This window comes from Typopeltis vanoorti, chromosome 17, assembly GCF_054136105.1.
Source record: "Typopeltis vanoorti isolate ZY-2024b chromosome 17, IOZ_Tvanoo_1.0, whole genome shotgun sequence".
NCBI lineage: Eukaryota > Metazoa > Arthropoda > Arachnida > Uropygi > Thelyphonidae > Typopeltis > Typopeltis vanoorti.
Genome location: NC_143565.1, coordinates 105,375,371 through 105,395,462, shown reverse-complemented (window position 1 = coordinate 105,395,462; position 20,092 = coordinate 105,375,371). Strand labels below are relative to the sequence as shown.

The 20,092-nt window shown below is 37.0% G+C and overlaps 2 protein-coding genes across 2 annotated transcripts in view; one reads left to right on the top strand and one right to left on the bottom strand.

Moving 5' to 3' along the window:
* Snx6 (sorting nexin 6) overlaps positions 1–1,121 on the bottom strand; it is a 210,360-nt gene extending 209,239 nt beyond the window's left edge. Inside the window, exon 1 of the mRNA XM_090406978.1 lies at positions 611–1,121. Within this exon, the coding sequence (XP_090263104.1) occupies positions 611–670 (60 nt within the window). The 5' untranslated portion in view covers positions 671–1,121. The remainder of the gene's footprint in view (positions 1–610) is intronic.
* Positions 1,122–1,192: 71 nt separating this feature from the next.
* The window catches only part of LOC150097740 (uncharacterized), a 98,276-nt gene continuing 79,376 nt past the window's right edge, over positions 1,193–20,092 (top strand). The window contains exon 1 of the mRNA XM_090406882.1: positions 1,193–1,240. The gene's annotated coding sequence lies outside the window, so the exon portion shown is untranslated. The remainder of the gene's footprint in view (positions 1,241–20,092) is intronic.

Sequence of the window (20,092 nt, the reverse complement as noted above, 5' to 3'; positions counted from 1 at the left end):
TATGGGATTTAAGTGAGGTGATGTTTCTAACGTGTTAATCTCCTAGCATAACTTCGGTTATCAAAGCAAGAGTTGCATTTTCATTCCACCTGCTACATGCATGATAATCACCTATGCTTCTAGTTATCAAGTATCAAACAATACTCAGTAGGCAATTCAGTAATGAACTATTATAAAAAATCATTTTATTTAACAATATTTTATAAAATTTATGCTTACATTTCGTGTACATGGTCAGTTAAATTACAATAAAAAAAAATGCTGAAATGCCTGGAGAGTGGAGTTACTTTTAGAAGTTTCTATTTGCGGATATTACTGCAAATTCTGGGTGGTAAGGTATTTGCAGTTCCTTGTGAATAAAAACAAAGTACCTATGTTTCTATAATTAATTCGAATATAATTATTAAATAAGTAACAAACTCAGCTTTTCCCTCACACACGTTGTTTTCTTCGCTGACATAAAGATTAACCTTCGGTTTATTAATGTGTAATAGAATGAATCACATACATGTAGAACCACTGTATTAATATTTTGATGATTGTGGATCTTCATTTTGTAAACAAACTCTTTTATTTACAGTAAGTAAATTAACTATCTATACAAACATACCTTTCCAGAACCACCTGTCATGGCCGAGGAATCCTCGGATCCGTCTTCTAGAGTAAGCATAAAATCTATTTAACCTTTATCGACTTGGGAGCACGTTCTAAAACTGCGTTGAAACAAATAATAGAAGTGCTAAACTTTTCATCGGGGGTGGGGAAGAAGTTTGCAAATAAAAAAAAAAATAATAATAAAATTTTATCAAAAGATTTCCGATGGGTATAAAAATTGCTAACCGGCTCTATAACAGATAGAATACTGAGAACATCCTTTCCACCGGAAAATAACGCCCACTTGCTTAATCCATGTATGTCACGTGCGTTGCCAGCACACCGAAAATCCAAAACATTACGCCCCAACCCAAAAGATTACGCGGAAAGAAAACGAAAATCAGTCCCATAAGATTGTGTGCTGAATTTAATTAAAATACAGCACTTCTTAACGTATCAACATTACAGGTATTAGTTTTATTACAGTTTCTTTCATAAATTATTGTTACGGTACTTGGGCAACTTTTGTGGTATAGGTAAAAAAAAGGCGTACTTGTCGAATCAACACGCGGTATAATTACAGTATCTAATTTCCCATGGGATATCACTAAGTAAAAAACTAATAAAAGGATAGCAACGATTTCAGGTTAGAAACTTATGACACATTTTCCACTGATTCCAATATTTAATTAATCTAATAAGGTACAGATATATTTGATATATATTTTTATATAATAATTATATATTATATTATATTATATTATATTATATTATATTATATTATATTATATTATATTATATTATATTATATTATATTATATTATATTATATCATTAATTAAATAATATTATATTATATATTTGTATATATATAAATATATAAAGATATATATTTTTCTCCCGGAAACTGGGGTTTTCATCCCGCATATAGACAAATCGGCCTTTCAGAACACACGCAATTTACAGACAAAAAATACTAGTTCTGGTAGTGGTGGAGGTGAGCGGTAGATGGCGTTGATGGAGATGATTCGTAGTAGGGGTTCGGTGTAGTGGTTGAGACAGTTGTAGGTGTCCTCCCTCGATGAGTCTTCGGACTCCTTGGAGGTGTCACGAATAATAATAATAATAATAATAATATTCTAAAGCGATATTAGTTTTAATACGAGTTTTTAATTCCTCAAAATCTGGCTTAACTTTTACTTTCCTTGTGTAATCATACTATTTATTTTCTAAACGTAAACTGCATCATTATTCAATGAAAATGAAATTAAACCAAAGATGTTTAGTAATCACTAATCACATGACTTCCCTAACAAAAAAAACAAAAAAAATAATAAATTGGTGTCCTCCAATGTATGTAAGAGAAGGAAAGTAGTATGCATAAATTTCTATATACGTTTTTAATCTACGCATTGAGTACGAAATGTAATTAAAGAACAATTTCAGGATTCCGGAAAAAGTATCTATACTAAATTTCATGAACAGTTCTCTTTTCGAAATAGGAGGTTTGCTTTACACATTTTTTTTTTTTTAATGTGGCTCCCACCCAAGGTTTTTTTGTAAATCTATAATACATTCATACCGTGGGTGTACTATTTTTTTTTCTATTAAATTTATATAATATATGTATATTTGTATTTTTAGATAGTCCAGAATCCCTGCCTTCGAGACAAACATAGAACCTTTCCAAGTCATTTCAGACCTCCAGTAAGTAGGGTAGTGGTCTCATACTGGGTGATGAAATTCATCTCCCACTTAACGGCAATCACCAATATCCATGCTCACGGCAGGAGTCGAACCGATAGCCTCTTGGAGAACTGTTGTTTAAGAGATAATGGTGCCATAAGGCTTTAAAAAAAAAAAATGAACAAGAAAATCAAGGAATAAGCAATATTATTTATTTAAGACCGTATATTTCAGCCTGAATATTACAGGCCATCAGAAATGGCGACAATAGTTAATTAACCCCTTAACGTACCAATTAAAAATCGTTTTTCTGCCAATTTTTTGGGCGAGGGTGATTTGCTGGATCAAATTTAAAAATGAAAAATAATGATGAATTTGTGCAAACGTAATAGCCAATACATGCCGTTAGCAACTTTTCTCGGCTGAAAGGAAATAGGCACAAGATTGTCTAGCGTCTATATTCGGTTTTATTTATATGTGAAACCAAAATTCAAAATCGATTTTGGTGCAATAAACAAAAGACATGTCACAGACGTCTTTGTATGTTAAGGGGTTAAAAAGTAGAACACGAACCATGAATTGATTTGAAGTAGAGCCCCCCTGATGTTATACATGTTATGCAATTAAATTTGCGATTAGATGTAGTTGGCAGATTAAGTGGCACAGACGGAGAGTTGTAGAAATAGGTGCCCTCCCTCGATGAGTCTTTGTACTCCTTAGAGGTGTCACGAAATAATAATAAATATAACATAAACATTATACAATGTTGATATTTTACAGTTAAAATTATAGGAACTCTTAAACATCAAATGATATAGGAAACGCCATGTCTTCTCAAAAAGGAACACACAGCGTTATAATTGCTATAATCTTAGAACTAACAAAGAAACTACGTTGAGTTTTAATCCTATACATTTCTGGCTTCTCCAAATTTTCAGAATTCTTAAGAAATACAATTTAGCAGCTACTGTTCTTCCTATCAATCAATTATTATCATTGTTTCTATCTTCCAAAGATAAACTCCCCTCTGGCATCTACCAAGTGGATTGTCATTATCATCGTTCTTACTTCGGACAAACTGGACGCTCTGTAGGAAAGAGAATATAGAACACCGATCTTATATTAGCAACAGGAAATGTGAGCAACCTGACTTGCAGGGGAGGCTCATGCATAGGCACTACGGAACTGCAGTACCCCCAATTTTCTCGATATATAATTATATTTATTAATTTATTTATATTTGCTTGTAATATTTAATTTTATCATCAGCAATCCTATACAATTCTCTTATTTGTATAAAAATCCATCTTGCAGTATTTAGCAGGGCAAAGGACATTAGCAGCACCGTGTTTACTACAGTGTCATATTGCTGCGCATGCAAGCATATGCATGTCATAGTGAGATGCGAGCTATAAGCGTAATGCGGCACTGTCCGTCATGCAGTTCCACTGTTGTTTATATGCAGTTTGCAACAGTAGTAGAGTGTTTTGTAGTGCTTATCGTGTTTACTCCGTATCTTTAAATATTTGGACATTACAATTAAAGGATTTAATTGTAATGTTCAAAAATTGTAAATCCATTCCTTTAATTATCACAATTAATGGAATGGATTTTATTTTTAAGTAATTTTGAATTATTCTAAACTGTATAATTTTATCTATAATAAACAACATTTTTTCATGAAACAAAACAAGAAGAATATATTTTATTTTTAAATAATTTTGAATTATACCAAACTGTATAATTTTATCGATAATAAACAATATTTTTTCATGTTTAATTTTTTTTTTTTAATTTTTATCATAATTTTGTGTGTAGCTCAGTGGATGTGGCGTTTGCATACCACGGCGCTTGGCCGCACGAAGGAAGACTTAATTTCGAGTCTTCCTTCGTGCCTGAAATTTTCCTTTCTTTCTTCGTGCCCGAAATTTTCCTCTAGTCGGCGACTAGAGGAAATTTTTCTAAGCCTTTTTTCGACCGGTTCCCGAGTTAGTCGATCTCTGGCACAGGCAAGCTGGATTTTCCTCCCGGAAACTCGGGTTTTTAGTCCCGTAAACTCAAGAAAATCGACCGTAGAACCCACATTATTTCAGACATTAAATACGAGTGTTAGAGTTAGGGACCACGAGATGGCGGCACTTGTTGAGCCGTCTCTCTTCACTGTGTGCCGATTAATTAGTGATAGCCTTGGGCCAGATATCTCTGATTGGGTACCAGTGGAGACTGAACTGCCCACTCAGTCTCCAAAAGTCAGATAGGGCTAAAAACGGCCTCGCCTACTCCCTATATACGGGAATAAAAAGGCGTTAGCTGATTTTTTTTTCTGATCCAAACACATATACACTGTATACTTACAGTGTGTATGAATATTTCGAAAGTTGCAGCACCCTCACGAGCCGCCACTGCTGGCTTGGCACAGCATGGAATAGATACAGACCGCAATATCCTATGGTCTGTATCACGCTTACTTCATTGATGTCAGTGTAAATTTGAACGTTTGTTTAAAGAAAGCGCTGAGGCCTTACTTCACCATACGAACTTAAATTGGAATGACGGCTTCTCTTTATCGAAGATATGAGAAAGTCTTATTCTAATTACACATCGATAATTTTAATAGCTAATGAATAATTAATATTGCAATATACCCCCAAATTATACCATTGCAGTGTCTCTTACTTTTTCAAATCAGTCTATTCTTCGCGTTCTACTTTGTAGATAACTATTGTCCCAACAGATTATGAATATAGGCCTTAAATAAAGAGTTTGACTCATTCCTTGTATTTTTTGTGTTAATTTAAAGAAATCTATTGGAGAACTGAGAGCTTTCATAGCTCTGTTGGTACAGATGAAGCCATTTAGTTGGTAAAACCTGAATTTGAGGCCCGTATGACGAGAGGAACCTATGGCACGGGCAAGCGGGTTTTTCCTCCCGGAAACTCAAGAAAATCGACCGTAGAACCCACATTATTTGAGACATTAAATATATTGTGTTAGGGTTAGAGACCACGAGATGGCGGCACATTTGAGCCGTCTCTCTTCACTGCGTACCGCTTAATTAGTGATAGCCTTGGGCCATCTGTCTCTGATTGGGTACCAGTGGAGATTGAACTGCCCACTCAGTCTCCAAAAGTTAGATAGGGCTAAATGGCCTCGCCTACTCCCGTATATACGGGAATAAAAAGGCGTTAGCTGATTTTTTTTTATTTTTATTATTATTATTATTATTATTATTATTATTACGTGACACTCCAAGGAGTCTGAAGACTCGTCAAAACAGGGCACTTACTCTATAACTTTCCGTCTCCAACACTCAATCCATCAACTACAGTGAACCGCATCATCTACACCAGCGCCATCTACTGTTCACCACCACCTCAGTATTTTCACAGACAATCGCAAACATCCGTGCCCACGGCGGGATTCGAAACCACAGGCTGTTGGCTAGAAAGCAAATATATTTATTCTTTGTAATGTATCAAACAGTATATATCTTTTTACTTTGTCAAATGCTTTTTCATAATCTATAAACAAAAGATGAGTTTCCAAATTCTGGAAAATACACTCAAGTCCATACTATTATGGCTTTTTTATCTTTGATATCAAGTTCATTTTCATCTACCAATATTATTATTATTTTTTCCTGTTGTGAGATTGTTTGAAATGCTGTTATATTTTCATACGTATCTATTTCTTATCCTTTAATATTTTTTTGGTTGTTTTACATATATCTAAAATAAAGAAATTCATGGCGGAGGTCTGTGTAAATAAGTATAAGTAGTGTATACGTTCACGCTATAAAGCTATTGGAGGAAAGAATGCTCTAAGTTCAACTGTAGTCAACCACTAGAGAAATATTTTCTTTCATTCTTCGACTTCCCGAGTTAGTCAACCTCTGACAAGTGCAAGCATGGTTTTTCCCTTCTTTTTTCCCTTTCCCCAGACTCTGTGGTTTTTCGTTCCATAATAATCAAGAAAATCGACTGTAGAACCCACACTCCTTCATATAATAGATATTATTTTAGAATTATAATATATAGTTCGGATAACCACATCAATTTCAATGCTAATAAAACCCAGTTCTGTACTATTTCCCATAAAAAAAGAACCATTTTGTCCCAGTATCCTTTTTGACGATACCCAAATTTCCAGACAGTTTGAGATCTCTCTTCTTGGAATTACCCTGATATCAAACCTCTCCTGGCATAAACACATCACAGCCATTGCATCCTCAGCTTCAAAAAAACTAGGATTTCTCTTTCTCTCAAGACGTTACTTCACCTCTGAACAGCTGTAAACATTATACAAATCCGCCCAGCTATTGAATACTGATCCCACATATGGGGTAGGGCCTCTAAGAGCTCTCTCAAAATGCTTGCCTCAATACAAAGTAGAGCAATTAGACTTATTAATGACCCATCTCTTACCAACTCTCTCCTCCCACTTTCACACAGACGCATGGTCTCTGCGGTATGTATATTCTACAAATATTTCCATGGGAAATGCTCATCTGAAATAACAACAATAATTCCTCCACTTAGTACTAAGCTCGTTGGAATATGTACAGTTGTTGCTCAACATCCCTTCACAGTACACCTGGTAAGAAACCGAACGAGTTTCTTTTCCTCCTCCTTCGTCCCTGCAACTGCTGCATTGCGGAACAGTCTCCTGCCTACTGTGTTTCCCAAGGAATAAAATTTACAATCATTTAAACCAAATGTAAACAAGCTCCTCCATTCCCAACCCACCACTCATACACGGTACTAATGTACTATAGGTTGATCAACCAACCTCTTGTGTATGGGCACAACATTAAAAAATATATATATAATAAAATAATATATCAATAAAATAATAATATAGATAACATAATAATAGTGGAAGTGACGCTTGCATCCTCTGCACTAGGGCTCACGAAAATAAGACTTATAGTACGAGTCTAGTCGTCGAATGGAGGAACTTTTTCTAAGCCTTTCGTCGACCGGTTCCCGAGTTAATCAAACTCTCTCTCTCACGGGGAAGCAGTTTCTTTCTCCTGGAGACTCTGGTTTTTCATCCCGTAAACTCAAGAAAATCGACCCTAGAACCCACATTATTTCAGACAGTAACATATCCTTTTAGAGACGAGGTAGCAAGAGATGGCAGCACTTGTTTGCCAGTCTCTTCATCGGTGGCTGTCTATAATTAATAATTGACATGGGCAACTATCTCTGATCGGCTACTGGTGGAGAATGAGCCGTCCACTCAGTTTCCAAAAGCTAGATAGGGTTTAAAGGCTTTGCTTAATCCCTGTAAGGGATAAAATGTGTTAGCTTATTATTATTTATTTATTTATTTTATTTTACATAACATTAACATAACAAAACACATTAACATAACATAATAATAGTTATTATTTCTGGAAAAATTCCCATGTTACTCCTCTAAAATAAACTCTTATTTTAATAGCTAATATAGCCTACTTTCGTTTAGGAAAGAGTGTTCCTAAACGAGTGCCCCTTTTTTTAAAAAGTCATTGGCTCTTTACCCAAAAATCTAGGGCATTTCCGAAGTGTTATAAAACTAATATATGAAAAATATAAAATAAAAAAATATGAGAAAATTTGGACATACCTTTTTTAGATGTTGTTTTCTATCTCCTTATTCCAGCGATGTGCCTTCATATGCAAAAAAACTAAATATACTAAATGTAAGGTAATGTGGGGAAATTATTTATATATAAATATTATTATTATTAAGGGTGGGTTCAAAGCGTTTTGGAAGGGGGGAGAAGGATCTGAAGATAGAAATTATTTGGGGGGAAGAGAAAGGATTTAAGAGGAAAGGGCAGAGGTAGGAGTGAAGTGGTGTGAGCCGTTTCGACAACTGTCGTTTTCGGAACTCGTGGGAGAAGTGGATGCTATGTCATGTCGGTTAGGTGTTTCTGTCTTTAGTGTACTTTTGTTGTGTCCTATTGTCGGAGTCGTGACCTAATTTTTATGTTGTGGAGTTTTTGTGGAGTATTAAGTGCTCTTGTTTCCAAGAGCACTTAATATCGAAGTTTTCATCGTCTCCACAATTGTTGACCATTTTTCTTTAGATCTTAGGATCACCACTGGGACTCTCTTTGGGCTGTGCCGCTTTGTCCATCGGTGTTGCTCTTTCTTCGGGCTGTGCCGCTTTATTTATCGGTGTTATTCTCCCTTTGGGCTGAGCATTGGTACTACAGGCTCTGCAGATGGAGACTCCTTCTTGCACTTTTTTCGGCTAACTACCTGATAATCATCAGAGTTTTCAGAGTCTACTTGGGACAGGACGTCAGCTGATGACACATTCTCATGGGTGTTGTATTGAGAAGTGCTGGGGAGGGGGATGATAGTCCTCTGATTCAACTTCTCTAATCTGGTGGATCTCTACTCTATCATTTGGTATGTAACAGGTTACCTACATGTTTGAAAACTGCAAGCAGTTGCTTGAAATTTAGTTAATCGCACGGAGTGTCCATGGTTAGGCCGAATCTGTAGTTAATGGATGTTTGCATGGTAGAGGATCAGCCTTGTCCCTTCCTACCACCACTTAGACCGACAGTCGAAATCTCCTTTTGAAGGCAGAAGACTACTGCCAGGCACAGAGCAGGGAACAGGAGAGAGCCTGAGAAAAATACAGTAAAATCAAAGTCTTACCTTCTTATATTAAATATTGAAAAGAGTCTATGCTGATACTCAATCACTATGCTGATAACCAATCTCTATCTCTCTGCTAGTAACTCTTACGATAAGGAGCACTGAAAATAAATATGTACGACTACATCAAACAAATATTAGTATTAATAATTATATTTAATTCAATAAACACTTCGTTTTTTGGTTCATTTAAAATAATGTTTATAAAAGACTAAGAATATTATTTCAGTAATTGTGGCGCTTGGTCGCTGGAAGTCAAACTTAAGTTCAAGTCTAATCGTCGACTGGAGGAACTTTTTCTAAGACTTTCTTCGACCGATTCCCGAGTTAGTCGACCTCTGGCACGGGCAAGCGGGTTTTTTCTCCTGGAAACTCGGGTTTTTTTACCGTAAACTCAAGAAAATCGACCGTAGTACCCACATTATTTCAGACAGTAACATATCTTATTAGGGTTAGGTACCAAGAGATGGCAGCACTTGTTTGCCAGCCTCTTCAGCGGTGGCTGATATAATTAGTGATAGACATCGGCCAGCTAACTCTGATTGGCTAACGGTGGAGATTGAACTGCCCACTCAGTCTCCATAAGCTAGACAGTGTATAAAGTCCTCACCTACTCCCTATAAAGGAATAAAAGGCGTTAGCTGATATATTTGGATTCTGCTTTTGACTTTTGATGAGAACGGACGTATTATTTTAGACTGAGCCTAATTACATTGCATACAAGGTTTCTCAGTAATCCCACCTTGCACTGGTGCTGACACAGTTTGATTCGTACTGTCTCCCCCTCTGCACGAAACATGCAAGAGGTCAAATGGCCAGCAGGCCCCACCCGCAATGAGGACCAGTGCTGGATTTAAGGTTTTATAGGGAAGTAGGTTTTCAAATCTGTGGCCAACTGAGATACTGATATTCCTTTCTCCAATTAGTAGGTCGCAATAAGACTAAATTTTGCTAGTAGACCAACTCAGTCTACAGGACGTTTTGCTGGCAGGCCCCTAGCCCTGCGGGATTATATATTGCTAGTAGTCCATCTAGGTCTACAGGATAGTTTTGTTGGCAGGCCCCTAGCCCTGCAGGATTATTTATACTGCTGTAAAAATTTCTGCTGGCAGTAAATTGCCACTTTGATAAGGAAAACATCAAAGAGCAGATCCAGATCCTTAATAAGGAGCAGTCCCTTGAGGTACTGAAACTCATAATAGACAAACTTGAATCTGAGTGGCTGGTTTCATAAAACAGTACATTCACTCAAATGATCAGGATGGACAGGAGGAGGAGAATGAGATATCACAAGAAGAACTCATTGCTGCTCTGTCACCAAAATCCCCCTGTCAAAACAACTCTCAGGGAGAGTATTCTACCAAAAGAAGAACTATAGAGGACCAGATGGATGAAGACTCCCCAACACCAGATGTGCGGAGGAACACTGAAAAGGTTCCACCTGTCATCCTAAGGGACAAAGACAAATGGAACAATGTCACATCAGCCCTTAGCGAACATAAAATCTCATATTCCTGGGCTAAAAATCAAGATGGAGTCAAAATCCAGCCAGCCTCAGTCACTGACTACAGACAATTAACAAACCTAATGGATAACAAAAGTCTTCCTTATCACACTTTTACTTTACCCAGTGAAAAGAATCTCAGAGTAACTGAAGGCCTCACCTCTCAAGAAATCACAGCTGACCTAATGAGTCAGGGCCTAACACCAGTAAAAGTGAGCAGGATGCTCAGGTCAGATAAATGGCCAATGCTACTGGTGCTCGTAGAAATTGAAAAGGCACAGAAAGAGATATATGAATTGACTGCGATCTGTGGCCTCAGAATTCCTACCGAACCATTAAGGAAAAAGTCATCAGTTGGGCAGTGCCATTAGGTGCCAAAGGTTTGGGCATGCCCAAAAACTTTGCAAGGCAAATTACAGGTATTTGAAATGCGGCGAGGGCCACCAGACTCTCATGTGTACTAAGCCAAGATCCACACAAGCTAAATGCGCCAACTGTGGAGGGCCTCATGCTTCCAACTACAAGGGATACATTACACACCCAAAGAACCGAGGGTCAGCAAAAACTACCCTTCCAACACATTTCGATGATGCTCAAGACAACCGTGAAGGTCGCAGCCTGGTCCAAATTATCTCCAACTTGACAACTCAGGAAAGAAAACAAATGCCAAAAATTATGCAGAGGCGGCACGAACAAAAGCTGCTCCATCCCATGAACAAATAAGCTCAAATTTAACATCAGTATTAACTGCCTCACTAGCTACCATGATACAAGAATTCAGCATGACAAATCCTTCGCCATCCTCCACAAAAAGATTACTACAATGTAACCACTCGATTCTGACAGCCTTCAATAATGAACAACAGAAAATTCCATCCCAACTCTCTCATGATCACTGCATGGAACGCCAATGGTCTGATTAACAAAATCCTAGAACTGCAAGAGTTCACTCAGAGACACAGTGCTGACATAATACTAGTAAATGAAACACATCTCAGGCCAGCTAATAACCCTAAGTTGCAGAACTATATTATGTACAAAACAGATAGACTCACCAGCATTGGAGGAGGAACAGCCATATACGTTAAACACTACCTAAGCCACAACGTTCTGACCAATCCACAAACCAAGAACCTAGAGATAACAGGCATTGAAGTTCATATCAACAATGCTGGCAATATCAAAATCTATGCTGTATATAATTCACCCAGCATTCCATTACTGGTATCTGACTTGGACACCATTCTTGGCTTCACAGATTCCATCATCATGGCTGGCGACTTTAATGCCAAACATACAGCCTGGCATAGCTCCACAATTAACGACAAAAGTGGAACTCTAAACCATTACTCAATACAAAATTCTATTGTTATAGCCGTATCCACTGAGCCCACCCATCACAGCTCAGCTGGAAGTTAAGGTATTCTTGATGTAGTCATCCTCAAAAACATCAGATATCAATATCAGCTGGAAACATTAAATGAACTTTCATCTAATCACAACCCTATTCTGCTTCAACTCCGTACACAAGAACAATTCTCCCCTCCCCACTCTTTCATATCGTGGGACAAACTCTTCAGAAATCTCCCTGATTACATTGGCCCAGTCCCTGCTATTCACACTAAAGAGGAGACAGAATTTGCTGCAAACAGCCTTACTAGTCAAATCAAAAAAGCAATAAAGTACAACAAACTACAGTCTTTCACCGTAGTGGTCGGATCCCCGAGGAAATCATGGATTTAATCAGACTGAAAAACAAAACCAGAGAGAGGTACCATAACACAAGAGCCCCACAAGATAAAACAAATTTGAATAAATTAAACAGACAAGTCCGAGAAACCCTCCAAAAACATCGAAACCAAGATTGGGAATCTAAGCTAACTAAATTAAACCCAGGGGACAACTCCATTTGGAAATTCCTGAGAACCTTCCGCACTAAAAGACAACTTTTACCCCCAATTCAGACCAAAAAGGGAATAGCCCATACTGACAAGGAAAAGGCAGAGGCTCTGGCAGACAGCTTGAAAACCGAATGCAACCCCTCTTATGAAAATTTGAACATCAATCTCATCTACAAGATTCACCGCCGAGTCAGGCAGGCCATAACACAAAAGGATGACCTAGAACCAGTCATACCCACTTCTCCAACAGAAGTTATAAATATCATAACCCACCTGAACAACAATAAAGCTCCAGGTTCAGATGGAATTTCAAACAAAATAATCAAACTACTCCCCAGAAAACCATTGTACATCTAGTCAACATAATTAATACCATCCTCAGACTCAAGTATTTCCCCTTAATATGGAAGATAGCAGATGTCACGCCAATCAAAAAGATTGGAAGAAGCACCAAGCTCCCTGAAAGCTACAGACCTATGTCTTCTGTCCTGCCTTGGAAAGATCGCAGAAAAAATAATACTTACAAGGCTTCAATCAGAAACGAATAAACTGGATATAATTCCAAATGAGCAGTTTGGATTTAGAAAAAACCACTCCACCGTTCAGCAGATCCACAGGCTGATGGAATTCATCTCCGAAGGCTTCATCCGGAACCTTTACACAGCTGCGGTCTTTTTGGATGCTGCGAAGGCTTTTGATAAGGACTGGCATCAGGGTCTTCCCTACAAGCTCATCACATTCATTATGCCTACTAATCTAGTTAAAATAAATCATTCATACCTCAAAGACAGATACATTCAAGTCAAAATAAATGAAACTGTGTCAACCAGATGCAAGGTCCTGGCGGGAGTGCCGCAGGGCTCACTCCTGGCCCCCTTGCTGTTTACCATCTATATAGTTGATATCCCCTCAAAACCCAAGCTCAACAATCACTGCATTATATGCAGATGATACTGCATTATGAGCAAGATCTCTTAGCCCCAAACTAGCTATCAAAAGACTCCAAAACAGTATTCACCCGCTGGAAAAATGATTGATGGACTGGAGAATCCAAGCAAACCCACAGAAGAGTTCAGCTATACTGTTCACTAGAAAGAAGCCTCCAATCAAGGAAAGTATACATTTACTAGGAGTTAAGATCCCAAGGCAGAATACAGTCAAATATCTCGGCGTAATTCTCGACAAAAAACTACAATTCACCAGTCATATAAAACACATAAGTTCAAAGACATCCAAATAATAGCACAGCTCTACCCAACGATCAACAGAAAAAGTAAACTGGATACTCAGAACAAACTACTCATATACAAGATGGTAATACGACCAGTCATCACTTACACATCTCCTGCATGGAGTCATACCTCGAACACAAATATTCAGAATCTGCAAAGAATACAGAACAAATGTCTGAGAATGAGTTTAGATGTCTCATGGTTTATTAGAAACTCCCAGATTCATAGAGAAGTCAACATTCCCTCCTTTATGACCTAGCTGAAAAGTTCTTCATCAAGACAATCAACCATCCAAACCCACTTATCAAGCAAGCTTCAGACTACAATGAAGCAGATTTCTGCAAATACAAAAGACCAAAATCGATTTTATGCTCAGCTGAACACAGCTAATCTCACTGCCCTTTCAGGGCGAGCTTAAAGTTCAATAATTTCTCCACTCAAAGAACTTTCCTTTTCAGACAAAGGGGAATATGAAAAGCATTTATGCTTCACCCATCAAGTCAGTACCATTATGTGTTTGCACTCTACAGCGCTTGACCGCACGACGAAAGGTGTTCGACTCGAGTCGCCGACTAGAGAAACTTTTTTAAGCCCTTTCTAGCCCATGTCAGAGTCAGTCGATCTCTGGCACGGGGTAGCAGGTTTTTCCTCGCGGAAACTCGGGTTTTTCGTTCCGTAAACTGAAGAAAATCGGCCATCGAACCCACACAATTTTCAGACATTAAAAATATATTGTGTAAGGGTTTCTGAGAACCAGATGCCGGCACTTACCAGCCGCCTTCTTCACTGTGTGCCGATTAATTAGTGACAGCCATGCACCAGATATCTCTGATTGGCTACCAGTGGAGAGTGAACTGCCCACTCAGTCTCCAAAAGTTAGATAGGGCTTTAAAACGGCCTCGCCTACTCCCTATACGGGAACAAAAAGGAGTTAGCTGATTTTTTCGAGAACGTCAACTCTTTCACTTTCTCCAGAGAAATACAAATGCAAGCAATTATTCACCAGAAAAATTTTGGAAGTCAATCTTGGATAATCCTATTAAACCTAATAAAGGTGCCTCATTGATTAAGGAAATAGAATCCGAAATGAAATAAAAACAAATGCAAAATATCATTCTCACTAAACAAATGGTCAGCTCACAAGCTAGAAATTAAAAATAAATAAATAAAAACTGGAGTGCACCTGGCAAAGACAAAGTACATGGATTTTGGTTAAAACATCTACCCAGTCTACATGATCGAATGGCAGAACAATTCAGTTATTTGTTGCAGTCAGGCTTAATGGAAGACTGGATGATATCTGAATGTATTTTACTCTTCATGAAAGATAAGGGTGCGAATCCAAGTAATTGTCGTCCATCTACCAACTATTCCAAGCTGTTCACTGCCATCATAGCAAATTCCATATGACATTACTTAAGAGGTAATGAGATTTAACAGATTTTAAAAAAAGGCAATTTTCAAAAATCTGGAGGAACAAAACGCCAGTTCCTTATTAATAAAATGATCCTCAGAAATTCAAAAAGTAACTTAATCATGGCATTGATAGACTATAAGAACACATTCGCTCCCTCACTCCTGGATCCTAAAATCACTACAAATATTTGCAATTAGCAAAAAAACATACGTTCGTTTCTGGTTGCTGCTATGAAATCACGGAAAACAACTTTAATAGTCGTTAATGAACGATTCGGAGATATTTGCATTAAACGTGGAATTTTCTAAGGTGATTCTATGTCATCATTGCTCTTCACCATTTCTTTGACACTTTTGTATGTGATTTTGAAGAACACAAAACGTGGATATGAAATTCCTATACATACTATTAAAACTTCCCATCTGTTGTATATGGATGACTTCAAGTTATATGGAAAACAGGCACAGCAAATAGAGTCTTTACTGAACAGTTTGTATTTTCACTCAGGACATCAAAATGAAATTTGGTGTAGAAAAATGCGCAATTTTATCTATTAAACGAGAAAAAAATAATTACACGAGTAATTTTAATTTTGATCAAGAAAAATATATAAAACCAATTTCAGCTATCAAACATTATAAATACCTAGGAGCATTAGAAGCCAGCGATATTCTCTACTCGAAAGCTAACAAACAGGCAGCAGTAGAATATACCAAAAGAGTTTTAGAAATATTTTGAAAACAAAACTAAATGGATTTGACTGACACAATTAGAGCAATGAATTGTTGGGCTATGCCAGTGATCTGATACGAAGACCTGAACAAATTGGACCGCAAAACTAGAAAAGTAATGACAATGCATCATGCATTACATCCACGAGGTGACGTTGACCGGTTGTACCTACCAAGGAGAGTAGGTGGACAGGGTCTGCTGCAAGTGAGACAAACCGTGTAAGAAGAAGAAATTAGATTAAAAAGTTACATCGACAACAGCTCTGATCCAGAGGCATAGCTAGGGGAGAGGGGGGGAGGTCCTCCCCGGGCGGCACTTTGAACCTTTTTGAACTTTTGCAGTTAATTCTAAAATATAGTCTCCAGAACTCATTTCCGAATATTTTAATGCTACTGCGAATTTGTTGCTAGTTGTGAGAGGAGTTTTTCTAAACAAAATTGATTAAGAATTACCTACATTACTATCAAATAGACTTCGCCATTGTGATCGAAGATTTCGCTAACAGAAAAGCAAGAATAACATGTTAGAATGTTGAAATTAAAGTTTTACTTCAAAATAAACATAGTGTTTTAAAATTTATTTTCCTATACGTCATTTTGACTTTTTGTAGAATTTTTGGTGTGTATTGAGAGGGGATGCAAACTCAGGGATCTCCCCGGGCGGCAAAAGCTCTAGCTACACTACTGCTCTGAGCAAACGCTTTAAGCAATTACACAAGAGCGCCTCCTAAAAGCAACAGGAAACAAATCCGATAAAAAAAAAAAGGAACAACAAAATAACCGATATGTACGTTGGAAAAATAAACCTTTGCATGTCGAATTTTTTACAGATACTGAGACAAAATTGACGTGAACAAGATATGGCAATGGTAATATATTAAAAAAAAAAAACAATGGATTTATTCTAGCAGCTCAAGACTAGGACTTACAAACTGCAGTGGCGGTTCGTGGCTTGAAATCGTGGGGGTGCTGCAAGTGTCCTTCGCCCTCCTAAGTGCTACAAAATGGATTTTTATTATTTTTTATACAAAATAAGAGAATTGTATAGGATTGTTGATGATAAAATTAAATATTACAAGCAAATATAAATAAATTAGAAAATATATTTATATATCGAGAAAAATTGGGGATGCTGCAGTTCCGCAGTGCCTATGCACAAGTCGCCCCTGAATACAAAGTAATGCAATTAAAGCAAAAATTTTGATCATCAATAATAACAGCAAATGCAGATCATGCGATCAGAAAGATGAGATTGTAGAACATTTAATCAGTGCCTGCAGCATGATAGCTCAAACTGATTATTTATACTGCTATGATCAAGTGACCAATATAATTCATTGGCATGTATGCAAAAAATATGACTTATACTTATATCAGAATACTTCTGATAACTGGTGGCATCATAAAATAGAGACAGTATTCCAAAACGAAACAAGAAAATTTCTCTGGGACTTTAGTATTCAAAGTGATCAGCATTTGGAACGCAATAGATCTGTCATCACAATTATCGAACTTTGACAAGTTTGGATTATTGATATCGCTGTACCCAGTGATTCCAACGTTAACAACAAAAAACTGAAAAAAATTATAAATATCGAGATCTGTCAATCGAAGTTGACTGTCTGTGACTTAAACACACCAAAATTATCCTAAGAATTATCGGTTCACTTGGGTGAATTTCAAAAAAGTTATTCAATTATTTTCAAAAGTTAAATATCAACGAAGTGACCTCATATGATCTACAAAACGGTGTTACTTGGAACAGTTCATATTTTACGATGCTATCTGACAGACTATTCTTAGATTCTTGGACAGAATATGAATTGTTCTGTATCATCAGTCAACTTGTTTGAAAGATATCTTGTTTTGACTGTGTATCAATTATGTGAATAAAGTAATAATTATAATAAATATTCTATACATATTATAATTATTGAAATAATTGTTGAAATGAATAAAGCAATAACATTTTTTTTTTCATTTAGCAATTCTCTACAGATACCTATATAGCCCTATGGAAATTGTTTGTACATTCATAGCGATACAACCGGAAAAAGAACATTCCCAGATCGCTTGTTGCAAACATATTTTGTATGCTTTTATATGAGTTGTCAAGTTAGTTGATCACTGGAGGAGAAGTATGCTTTTTTTTCCTGCAAACTTGGGATGTTAACCCTACATTTTAAGACAATCGGCTGAAGAACTCAATTAGAACAATAGTAGAAGTGGTAGGATTCAGGACCAAGAGGAGATGGTAAAAGTTATCTGGCGTACTGATAAGTTTTGATATATTCATAGTCTGGTCATACTGTCAGTGAATGTCTGCAGTACTCGCTAATGAGAAATAAATTGCAGCAGATTTTTTAGGAAGTTTCTACATTTGAAATTGCACTAAAAATATGAAAATCATCTAACGTCTTTTATTATTCAAAGGGATTATGCAGAGCTCCTTTATTCCTAAATAGACATAATTGCATAGCTTTATGACTTTTCAGAGGTGGAACCCAGCCTCCATCCTTTATCTTACACTAATAATAAGCTTAAGTACTGATAGTATCAATTAACCAAGGCTTTCAGGAGAGGGTCATTATCATTATTATTACGTGACACTTCCAGGGAATCCAAGGAACTCATTGAGGGAGGGCACCTACTCTACAACTCTTTCGCCACCACTCAATCCACGCACTACAACGAACCGCAACTACCATCATCATCATCTACACTAACGCCATCTACCTCCCACCACCATCACTACTGCTGGTATTTTCACAGACAATCATAAACATCCATGCCCATGGCGGGATTCGAGCCCAGAGCCTTTTGGCTGGAGAATGGATATGCTAACCACTCGGCCAACCAGGCCAGCATTATGAAAGGTAAATTTACTCTATCTCATGGCATTATATCCCATTATTTAAGTTAAGTTAGATTCTACAATGGTCAATTTTGTAGTCAGTTTTGAAGATAGGGGGTTAAAATTCCGAATTTTCAGGAGAAAAACCCTTCTTGCCCATGCTATAGATCAATTAACTCACGAACCAACTGAAGAAAGACATTTTAAAGAATGCACGTTCACTCTTATCCACTTAATGTTTTCAGCTAGCAGTAGTTATTTATTCTGCTACAATTATTCTGCAATGTTGGTTGTAAAGATTTACTTAGATTTAAAAAAAAAGTACAACTCCCAGTTCCTGAAAAGCCCAGATTTCATATAAATTAGAAATTGAAGTTCTCATTATTTACTAGTAACCTTTCCAGAAAAAAATTTTCAAATTACACCTAATTTCATGGAGTGTGCCATATTTTCAAAACGTTCAACAAAATTGAACGTTTTGTTCAATTGTTCAACAAAAATTGAAATATATCTTAATCTTGCATGTTTAGGCTGAATGATTTGTTAGAGCTTGGTTAATTGACTATTCATAAGCTTAATTAATATTATGAAAGGGTGCATAGCCTATCTACACAGTTTCCTATTTGCAATATCTGTGTTTTGCGAGTATTTGTTGGTGAGTTTTGCTGATTTGCAAAATGAAAATTCCAAGGTTTGTGAAGATATTCCTATGACAATCATATGAGATTAAATAATTCGCTTTCACTAAAAAGTCCACACACACACACACACACACACACACACACACACACACACACACACACACACACACACACACACACACACACACACACACACACACACACACACACACACACACACACACACACATTCCATACTACCCTTTTATTCCCTATAGGGAGCAAATTGTTGCGTTTTTGTCTTCATTCTAATTTCCGGAAACTAAAGGGAGAAATTCGATATCAGTGACTGAAGGTAGGCAAGTGTTGTCATCTCATGGTACCTAACCCTTATACAGAATATTATTACCTATGTTGTGAGAGTCTATGGTCTTCAATTTATTGGTGAAAAACTCTAGTTACCCAGAAAATGTTCCTTTAATCATCAAACAGATTCGAATTGAGAAGCTTTCTTCAGGCCGCCTAGTTATATAAATGTAAACACCAACCCTATTATTCCAATACTTCCAATTTTTAGTGTGTAGTGAACACCAGTTTATAGTCAGTGTGTTTGAAAATGAATATAAACTGGTGTTCACCAAAAACCAAAAATTGGCAACACTTCTAAAACCTACACACACACACACACACACACACACACACACACACACACACACACACACACACACACACACACACACACACATGCACACAAAGAAATATTAGAATACCATAACGTTGTTTACAAATTTCTCTGCCAAAAAGACTGTGATGTCACCTCCACGGGTTCTACCATCAGGACTTTATGGACAAGACTACAAGAACATTTCCATGACTGTAATATCCCTATTCCAGA